At 50.5% G+C, this 9,763-nt stretch overlaps 6 protein-coding genes across 6 annotated transcripts; 3 read left to right on the top strand and 3 right to left on the bottom strand.

Annotated features, from left to right (window-relative positions):
* Positions 1 to 5: 5 nt before the first annotated feature.
* On the bottom strand, positions 6 to 1,243 carry V1518DRAFT_416174 (uncharacterized protein). The gene is made up of 2 exons (XM_066903990.1): positions 826 to 1,243; positions 6 to 768 (listed from the first exon to the last, which is right to left on the bottom strand). Exons 1-2 carry the CDS (start codon positions 1,083 to 1,085, stop codon positions 96 to 98), a joined length of 933 nt encoding a protein of 310 aa, XP_066759899.1. The 5' UTR covers positions 1,086 to 1,243; the 3' UTR covers positions 6 to 95.
* A 306-nt stretch (positions 1,244 to 1,549) lies between these two features.
* V1518DRAFT_416173 (uncharacterized protein) lies at positions 1,550 to 3,842 on the top strand. The gene has a single exon (XM_066903989.1). It carries the CDS (start codon positions 1,597 to 1,599, stop codon positions 3,406 to 3,408), a length of 1,812 nt encoding a protein of 603 aa, XP_066759898.1. The 5' UTR covers positions 1,550 to 1,596; the 3' UTR covers positions 3,409 to 3,842.
* V1518DRAFT_416172 (uncharacterized protein) lies at positions 3,469 to 4,687 on the bottom strand. The gene has a single exon (XM_066903988.1). The coding sequence runs from the start codon at positions 4,653 to 4,655 to the stop codon at positions 3,606 to 3,608; it is 1,050 nt and encodes a 349-aa protein (XP_066759897.1). The 5' UTR covers positions 4,656 to 4,687; the 3' UTR covers positions 3,469 to 3,605.
* On the top strand, positions 4,688 to 6,782 carry V1518DRAFT_393480 (uncharacterized protein). Its single transcript, XM_066901787.1, has 2 exons — positions 4,688 to 5,052; positions 5,389 to 6,782. Exons 1-2 carry the CDS (start codon positions 4,867 to 4,869, stop codon positions 6,325 to 6,327), a joined length of 1,125 nt encoding a protein of 374 aa, XP_066759896.1. The 5' UTR covers positions 4,688 to 4,866; the 3' UTR covers positions 6,328 to 6,782.
* V1518DRAFT_416169 (uncharacterized protein) lies at positions 6,448 to 7,417 on the bottom strand. The gene is made up of 3 exons (XM_066903987.1): positions 7,344 to 7,417; positions 6,959 to 7,290; positions 6,448 to 6,904 (listed from the first exon to the last, which is right to left on the bottom strand). Exons 1-3 carry the CDS (start codon positions 7,358 to 7,360, stop codon positions 6,831 to 6,833), a joined length of 423 nt encoding a protein of 140 aa, XP_066759895.1. The 5' UTR covers positions 7,361 to 7,417; the 3' UTR covers positions 6,448 to 6,830.
* On the top strand, positions 7,281 to 9,617 carry V1518DRAFT_416167 (uncharacterized protein). Its single transcript, XM_066903986.1, has 4 exons — positions 7,281 to 7,750; positions 7,812 to 8,611; positions 8,665 to 8,777; positions 8,828 to 9,617. Exons 1-4 carry the CDS (start codon positions 7,591 to 7,593, stop codon positions 9,561 to 9,563), a joined length of 1,809 nt encoding a protein of 602 aa, XP_066759894.1. The 5' UTR covers positions 7,281 to 7,590; the 3' UTR covers positions 9,564 to 9,617.
* Positions 9,618 to 9,763: the final 146 nt, after the last annotated feature.

Below are 9,763 nucleotides of genomic sequence, written 5' to 3'. Positions count from 1 at the left end.
GAGCCTTAGGCACAGACCCCAGAAGAAATAAATTAGAGAAGCCAAGTGGCCACGCGCTCTCCATCACGGGGTACCTCGATTCTTCTATTACTGCTCTATTCTAGGTCCATCGGAAGGAAGTCCTCCTCGCCGTCGCCGATCTGCAGTAGATCCGGCTCAACATCGTCTGTTGACTGCCCTGGCGCGATCAAGTCGCCAACATCAGCATTTGACTCGATGTTGTTCATCATATTCCGCACCACATCGGCGACATCCTGGTCGATCTGGCTGTCTTCGTCCATGACAGCGTCATTATCGTCTGGAAGACCAGCGTCCTTCATATATTGCATTAGACCCGCGTTGGTCTTCCCTTCCGTAAGCTCCTTGTCCGCCATATGGTCCATGACCTGCTGTATGTCGTCTAGCTGGCCCTCCCAGTTTGGAGTCGACTCCATTTGGCCTTCTGAAAGTGTCTGTAGTCCCTGCCGAAACGACTCTTGCAAATCAAACTGGTTCGGAGTGGCCAACGACTGCACATCGATCTCAATGGATTGGTTGTGCAAGACCGCTAGCTTAGGGTCGTCCTGTATGGACATAAGAGTGGTGTCCACATCCAGTTTAGCATCTTCGTCTCCATCCTCTGCAACTTGATTTGTAATGCTATCCTCCTGCTCCTCTGACTTCGCTGGAGATACTAGGCTCCACTTTTGCTGCAAGTCGATGCCACTTAATGCGTCTGTGCGAGACACGACCTCTCGTGCAAGGCCCGCTATGCCGTTCAGAAGAACCCTTGCATTCGTCAGCTATTATCTCAACCATAAAGAGCAAGAGCAAGATCAAGCTCACCTCTTCTTTTGTATGACTGTGTGCAGATGTTCAATCTTCTGTGCCTGCTCCTGCAAGCTGTCCGTATTGTCTAGAAACACGCTCTCTGAAAGCACACTGCGAATTCGGCCAATTTTTAACCTGATTCTTGCAGCTTCATTGTCGAGATCCTTAGGTGATAGAGTTCCTGTAGAAACTCTGCGCAACAGATCTAGTAGATCTCCAATGAAATCAAAGTCCGCGGGTGACAGCACTGGCAGCGGCTGAGATTCAGACGACATGGAAGATCTGCACGCAGTCCAAGTGTCTGAAATGATTATGAAACACGGTATTGGCCAAGACTGAAGACCATTATTTGCCAAAGCGACTGCAGTAGTAGATCTCGAATAGTTGCTAGGTGCGCTTCCCGGTATTCAATCACAGCTGTCGACACGATGTGAGCCAAGAACTCAGGAGGTCAGTACAGACGTCGTTCCGAAGCCGAGGTCGGCCGTCCATGCACTACGCTCTTTGTTTCTTCTTTTAAACTACGATAGTCACACAGCAGTTTGTGTAAACCAACAGCAAATGCTATAAAGTGGAAAATTATTCTGATAGTCGGATCGAGAACAGCCGAGGGCCGCTGAGGCATATTACAGGAGTAAACCTAATCGCATTTTAGCTCGTGTATGATCTGTGATCTGTGAACACGATGTGACACGGCGGTTCTCGTGTTCTGGCTCTGAATTTGCTGCGCCTTCCAGGACGTACACCAACAACGCGGCGATTGATTATAGATACCACTGTGTCAACATGTCTCTCGAATCGGCTCTCGAAGAGGAGCGTTTGGAGATTCTCAAGCTTCTTCAAAAAGACAACCCGCCAGATGACACTCTCGAACTTCCGAATCCGCCGTCGCGCGTGTCCCGTTCAGCCTCCCCGATGCGGGCCTCCCATGGACTACGGTCTTCACGATCGCAGCCTCCGGCAGATGCGCCGTCAAAAAAGGTGCCGTATAAAGGCGGCAAAATCACTGCATCTGCCTTGGTCAAGAATTTCAATAATTTGTCGCCTGCCGCACAAGAGCTGCTCTTGTCTTCCGCAACCAATCCAGCGCTGATTGGCGCTTCAGATCGCAGTCGGCGAGACTCGTCTTCAATGTCAAAAGCCTCATCAATGATACTTCCGTCGGCTGGCCCGGATTTGAAACCATACCCAGGCATCGGTGGCTCCAATTCTCCATCGTCTATGATATTTCCGACCTCCGCTCGCCAGCGGTCTCTGTCAACCGGAGCCAGCGATGGTGGTGAAGAATTACGACGATACAAGTCCGCTGACGACTCTGTGATGTCATTGCCATATATGCCGTCTGCAGCAAGTGCCAGCTCGCCATCTCTATCCCCAATGCTCTCTCCACTGTCTCCCACCACCTCTCGCTCCAAGTCGCCAAGCACCTCGCGCAGCTCGGCAAACTCAATGGACTTTTCGAATGCATATCGTCGACTCTCAGATGCTGCAATGCTCAAAGCTGGAGGCAAGATTGCTGAGTTGGCTTCTAAGCGATCTACGTCAAGTGACGCTAGACTGGCAATGGATGAGGACGAAGATGCTATTGCTTCCTCATCTTCGTCAGATAGCGACGACGATGATTCGGGAAGCGACTCCGATCTCACGGCACAAGTTCACAAACGCAAGGAGACTGCTCGTGCTGGAAAGAGAGCTCCTCAGAGTTTACTGGCATCCATGGAAGAAGAGCGAAAGGCCGTCGCCGCTACTCGATGGCATCCGGTTGAGTCGCTGATTGCTCCGCCTCCGCCTTCGCATATTGATGGTGTCAGGGAGAACTATAGAAGACATCTCATCCATCCAAAGACTGCATTCGACTTGGTTGACGACGCCAACAAATCTTTCATTTCACCGTACACATCAGACACGGAAGAAGCGATTGATATTAAGAAGGCTGTCAATCTACCGGTCAAAGTTTCAGACATCGAGACTAATGCCGAGTCTGGTCGAGTACTGCGAACCATTACTAGAGGCGATTACGAAAGTATCAGCAAAGATCCCAAAATCCAGAAGCGGTCCTACATCGTTGCAACCGATTCCTCGCCAGAGTCTATGTATGCGCTGGAGTGGACTATTGGAACAATCCTGAGAGATGGAAATGTGATGTACGCAGTCCAGGCTATTGAAGAGATTGAGGAGTCCAAGGACAAAGACAGTGCTACATCCGCTGAGGATCTCGAGGCTGCACGGGAACAAGAGCGCCTCGCTGCGGTGAAGGACATAACCGCAAATGTTCTCAAACTTCTACGCAAAACCCGACTCCAAGTCGAGTGCGTGATTGAAGTGATGCATTGCAAGTCGCCAAAGCATCTCATATGCGACGTGATTGACTACTTGACGCCGACCATGGTTATTCTCGGATCTCGTGGCCGATCTGCGTTGAAGGGTGTCTTGCTTGGCAGTTTCTCCAACTACCTGGTTACAAAGAGTAGTGTGCCAGTGATGGTTGCGCGCAAGAAGCTGAAGAAATCCAAGCACCATAACGGAGTGCAGGTCGCCAAGTTCTCAAACAATCTGCGCGAAGGTGTTTCCAACCTGACGTCGGCGAGAGTCGACTAAACATGCAAAAATATCTATGTGGTGCCCGGAGTAGTATTGAAATATTGCATTCACTTTTGTATTTACTGTAATCTAGTCGTTTTGTCGATTTGTTATATTATTTTTAGCGGTTTCTGTGTTGTTAATAGTGCATTTTTTGGACGACTCGAGCCCTGATCTCCTGATATGAATGCAATAATTCATTTGTGTGACTAAAATTATTTGCTTCGATCATAAACACTCCTCTTCTTGCGCTTCACGGCGCCATATATGCTATTGCCGCGACCGAAATCCCAAGTCTCGCCCATGAACTCGTCAGTTCTTGGTTTCTTCCGCTTCTTCTTTGAGTCGTCCGCAAGTCGGGTGAAGTTCTCCTCTTCGTATTTACTCACTCTGTCTTCGCGAACCTGGGCACGCTGTGTTCGAGTGCCGCCTCGTCCGTGATTCAACACGTTGGAACCAACTGACGGTGCAGACTCTGGCAAAGTAGATGTAGTCTCGCTAATGTATTCTTCCAGCGCTTGGTTCTTGTGTGGTCTCGCTGCCCGACGTTGTGAGGCAGAAAGTGGCTTTGCGGTTGGTAATTTTGTCGGATTGATTTTCGGGGGAACGTACTTTTTCGTAGAGCTTGACGACTTGGCGGAAGAAGATGAATCCTTCTTCGAGTCGGCAGAAACAAGTAGATTCGGTCGCGGCTTGTATGTGAGTGGTAGGTCGTCGCCGTCGAAATCTTCTTCGCCCTCGCTAGTGCCGCTATTCTGATCCGAGTTGCTGCCCTCGTCATCGCCGGCTGCGGGCTCTTTCTCTGCCTTCTTTGTTGATTTACCAGCTGTCGCGCGCAACAACTTTTGAACTTGATAATTAATTTTCTTCTCCAACGGACGCACTCCCCGTTCTAGAACAACTCTCTCGGTGACCAGTAATTTGCGGATGTCGTCGTCAATATCTTGCACCTCGTTGTTGTTGTCGGCGCCGTCTGCTGCGATCGTGCCGTCTGAATCCGCGCTTTCGTTCTCAAGCTTCTCGGCAATAGCTTCCACACCAAATAGTGTCCGTACGCCAAGAGCATGTAAATATGCAGCCATGCAGTCGGCTTTTAGCGCCAGTAACGATATACCGGGTGAGCCTTCTCCCAGCTCTGCGAGGTCCTTTGATGATAGCAGCTTGTCGACGCACTTTGTTGCGCTCTCTGCAGAACTTGCTACCAGTGATAAATTCTCAAGCACGGCACTGACGGAAGCCGCCGGAGCATTTGCGGCGGCGGTCATGGTGTGTGGCTGCCGATGTGGAGCAAGTCGAACTGCTGGCTTATGCAACTTGCGTTCACAAATTTTCAAACTCCCGACGCCGCACGAGCGTGCGCGGCTCAACGAGTCTCTCACGTGACGGCTGGCCCGCGTACGGAGATGCTTCAGTAGCTCAAGCTCCTTCGCCCGCCGCTTCCCAGTCCCACCGGATCGTGCTGCAGCCGTCGTCGCCATGCCGGAGCCAAGCAGAAACCGCATCGCTTTTCTGCAGCCGAGAGATGTTCCCTGCAAGTTCTATCTGTCGGGCGAATGTCGGCGTGGGGCTTCGTGCTGGTTCAAGCACGGCGACAAGCGGGGACCGCCGCGGTCGCGAAAGGCGCGTGCGGCCGCTGCCGCCGCCTCTGCTGCTGCGACTACCGTTGCCGCAAGTATTTTGGCTGGACTTTCACTCGACGAGAGCGCTGTGCGCAGGCTGACTACGACATTGTTGGAGAGCTCGACGAATCCCCCGCCGTCCGAACTAGCGGAACCGCGCTCGATATATGAGATAGATTTCGCTGCTTCAAGAGCTGCTACCGAGGTTGCTTTGGCCGAAGCCGATCGTTACGGGCCTGCTATTGTTGGTGCTACTCGCTCCGAACTTGGGTCGGCCATGTCGTCTGAAGGTGGTCATACTCCTGTGGGCGCGGCCTCTGCTGCGTCTTCCACTGACAGTCCTACCGATAATGCCTCGCCAGCTGATGTTCCTGCTGAGAGACCTACAGTTGATGCTGCTCCAGTTACGATTAATTCGACCAAAAATTCTGCCGCTCTAGATATTACCGCCACCACCTCTGCTCCTGCGGAAGGCTCATCAACCGAGCTGGCAAGTGGTGAACCCGACTCTGAAGCTGAGGAGGATCTAAATCAACGCTGCTCTATTTGCTTGGACATTCCCAAGGTATATGGACTCTTACCGAATTGTGATCATCTTTTTTGCTTGCAATGTATCCGGCAGTGGCGTCAAACTACCGGTCTTGCGTCGGTCAATGTTACGCCGCAAAACGCCAATCCACCTGCTCCTCCTGCTCCCGAGCCGGGGATCGATTTTCCGACGCTTGGACGGCCCGAATATCTGCTCGTGAACCTCGGCGGTCGATCGAGGCGAAGATCTACACGCGAGCTGTCGAAATGCTGTCCGCTCTGTCGCAAATCGTCAGACTTTGTGATTCCATCATCGAAGTTCCCCAAGCGATCCGAATCTGACGTAGGTGGCGAGAGAAGTTCGGCTAACCCCGCTAAGGACGAAATTATATCGGTGTATCTGAAGACGCTGAAACATATTCCTTGCAAGTACTTTGCAAAGAGCAAATCCTGCCAATTTGGGAATGACTGCTTCTACGCTCATCTACTTCCAGAGGAGGACGCTTCTTGGTCTTCGAGCCGCCAGGCGCGCACAGAGTGGGGGACTAGACCGGCCAGGAAGAGTCGCCGGAAGGAATACGTGTTTAGCCAAACGGAGCTGCATGACGCTGCTGCTCGCTATCGCCGTCAGCGTGCACTGTCTTCTGCAGAAGCACAGCAGTTCGATCCTTCAAGCTTATTACCGACGCTTGATGTTTTTCCAGTTGACTTTGAATCATCATTCCCGCCTGAAATCATGGAATGGGCGGACGTGGATGGCAGTTACGTATTCCCTACAGATCTTTTATAAGGTCTGAGTTGTATTTTTAGGGCTGGTTGGTTATTATAACGAGGGCATTTTGCTGTACTCGATTGAAACGATTTTTTGAATCTCTCATGGGACAGGATGAGAAGGTGGCGAGGAGAAAGTCTGGGCTCCTGGTCAGGTTTCTCATCTCCAATATTGTGCTTGTGAGCATTTGTTTGCTGTTTGCTTATACTTTGCCGTTTTCTGTGGAGCCTGGTGTTCATCTTAAACTATACGATCCAATATTCCTCTGAGTTTGACTTGGTTGGCGAGGCGCCATTGTGTGATGATAATTTGCTTTTGTTTAGCTATCCTTAATGTATAGCGCGGTGAATAACAATAATAATGAGTATTTACATCGACGAGCGAGGCTGTCTTCAATTTTGTGCCGGCGTCGTGACGCTCCTAGCCAATTTGTTGAATTGAGCAATTTGAACTTCTCGGGTGGCATAATGAAGGGTTTCCAATCGACCGGTAAGTCGTAGTTAATAATAGATTTTGATAAATCATTCGTTCGGAAGATGCTGCAATCCTCGACGAAGATCGTTTAATACATTTGATCCTTTCGCGGTAAGATGTCCTGTACAACCGTTAGCTACTTCACGGCACAGTGCTGTAATGTCCAATAACTTACCTCGCTGGCTCCACACACTTCCTTTCGTAGTACTCCAGCCCTTGGAATCAGTCTGGAAGACGGCAGCCTTGGTATTCTTACCTTCAGCTCGCTCTGCGCTCTGAGCCTCCTGCAGCGCCTTGTCGTAGCCACGATTCAGAAACTCCTCCACCTCGCGGCTGTTGAATCCCCGGACCGGAGTGTTCTGACTCGGTGTGTACTGGCCGTGGCTTCCGTCGGAAGAAATAGGTCCAACCTGCTGCTGGCGGGCCTGATTCTGCGGCTGAAAGCCCTGCTGCTGCTGGAAGGGCGGTTGGGCGGGGCGGCGCCGCCAGTTAGAATTATTTATGTTTCTATGCCCAGTTAGTTTATTGCTGACATACTTGCAAAAGACGAATGGGCATACCTGACATCGTCGGACATTTTCTGGGCTTCGTGGAGGCAAAATGGAACCGGGACAAGTGTCAACGGCAGTTGAATACTCGAAGTGGTTTCGCGACCTCAGAATTATACGCGGCTTGGGAGCATCGTTGATGTGACTATCATCACCGTCGCCGACGACCACACGGTACAGCAAACCGCCACTGACGACCCGCACAGCCAAGAATCACCAGCATACTACACGGCGATCAACAGAGGGCTCGCCAGCAGTGATGCAGGCACCGTTCTCGGGGCCCGCTCAATATCAGGGCAAGAAGGGCGCAGTCACGGTGACGCCTTCCAAGAGGCTCTTTGAATGGGTGCCGGTCGGCGGACCTGACCATAGGGACAGCGGTTTAGGATCTATTGTTATCGGTCTCGATGATCTTACTGGTAATTTATGATCTGGTAGTGATTATAATGTACCCGCGAGGTGTCTGAGTGAAGATTATAGGTCTCCAAGCGTCGTCGGCTACACAAGCACGAGCTCGTTTAAAGATAGTGACGACCACCGGTCCCTTCATTTTCGAGCTCCCCACACGTGCAAATCTCGAGGCTCTTACTGCGACAATATCCAGTGTATCCGCAACTTCGGGAAAAGGTTCTTCGAAGCCGGGCTCTACGCCGGCGTCAGAGCCTGGCCTCGGAGCACGAAAGTTCGCCGTGCCGAAGAAGGGGTTTAGCGACGCCGAACTACTCGTCAACAGAGATTTACAACAGAGTCTGCTTAAATCCAACAACGAGCTTCAGCAGCAGTTTTTGGATGCCGTCGTGACGCAGCGTTTGCCTGCCGCGGAGTTTTGGCGGATGCGAATCCCGCTACTGCGCATGCATTCGCTCGTTCAGTCGCAGAGTCGGGGATTATACAATGTTTTAGCATCCATAAGGCCAGTCAGCACGACACAAGCTGACAGCACAGGCACTCTTCCGGCACGCGCGCAGGTCAAAGTGTCGCTTTCACCTGACAAAATCAAGGATATATTTCGTCAATATCCAGTCGTGAACCGCGCATACCAGGAAAATGTACCACCACTGAAAGAAACGGAATTTTGGTCAAGATTTTTTTTGTCGAAACTTTGCCGAAAGTTGAGAGGAGAAAAGCTGAGCCCGAATGATGTCCCAGACGCAGCACTGGACAAGTATCTAGACCTTGATCTCGAAGGTCTCACGGAAGAGCAGCGAGAGGCAGAAAACGAAAACACCAAGGTTATGAGATTTGTCGATGTGGAAGGTAACGAAATGGACGACAGTCAGGTTTGTTGCATTTTGTCCAAGAATGTGTTTGTGCAAGGACTAAGCTGGTGTAGAAAGCTGGAAACACCCCAGATATTACAATGCGCCAGACGACCAAGAAGGATGCGCTATCTATTATTCGAACATTCAACGAATTGAGCCAACGTATAGTTGAAAATGTACAGAAGTAAGCCATATCATTGCTGACTTTCCAGGACAGAATTGACATTGTTATAGTGAAGCAGAACAGCCAGAACAAGAGCAGGAACAGATCAAGACGCAGGGATTGGCATTGCAAGACTTGCAACCAGAACAGACTATTGCTCGTGTAGAGCTAAAGTTGCACCGAACAAGCGAATCGCTATACGAATCTACCGCAACTGCAACATCGATGCCTACAGACAAAACTGGCGACATTGGAAGAGACATCATGAACACACTGCCAACGAAATTCCTCCGAGGAACTATACAAGAATTTTTAACGTCAGCGATTCCCAAATCCTCTGTTATCACAAAGTCACAAATACACGTGTTTGATTTGATTCATACGCAGCGACAACATACCGAGCAGAGAGGACAGTTTGTTGGTAACGAAGACAAGGACGCAGATGTTCCACCTGCAGACCAGGCTACGGTTAGAGAGATGAAACTATCGCATGCCACAGCCGTTGAGTTTCTGCACCACTTCTGGTCAGCGTTCTTATCTGGCGATCCGTCTCGGGCGAGTAGCTTGCCACTCTTTGTTGAGTCGGTGGAGAAGAGTAAGGTGCGGCTACAGGCAATTGTGGAGCGACACGTTGAAGCTATTCGGTCTGAGGATTTGTCGGCAGAAAGGCTCCGTGTTTTGAAGTATATAAAGCTTACGCTGAATGGCTTGGACGTGGCTGTGAGATTGTATAATGACACGTTGAGGGAGCAGCAGGCTGCAATGGGGCTAGATGGGAACTCCGCACCGAATACACCACAAGCATGACGTTTACATATGTATCTTTATCGTACACGAAGTAATTAGATCTATTCCAAGAGGCATTGTGTCTTGATACGCGCTCTCAAGAGAAGCTTGCGCACATGACATTCCACCAGTCACGTGATGAAATTAATTTCTCGCGAACTTTGGAATTTTGAGATTGAGGTGTAGTTCACAAAGTCAACAGCCATCTTTCTGAATTCAAC

This window comes from Limtongia smithiae (assembly GCF_038497785.1).
Source record: "Limtongia smithiae strain NRRL Y-17922 unplaced genomic scaffold V1518scaffold_5, whole genome shotgun sequence".
In the NCBI taxonomy this organism is placed as follows: Eukaryota; Fungi; Ascomycota; class Lipomycetes; order Lipomycetales; family Lipomycetaceae; genus Limtongia; species Limtongia smithiae.
The sequence above is the reverse complement of the archived record's forward strand: the minus strand, read 5'-3'. Positions and strand labels throughout refer to the sequence as shown.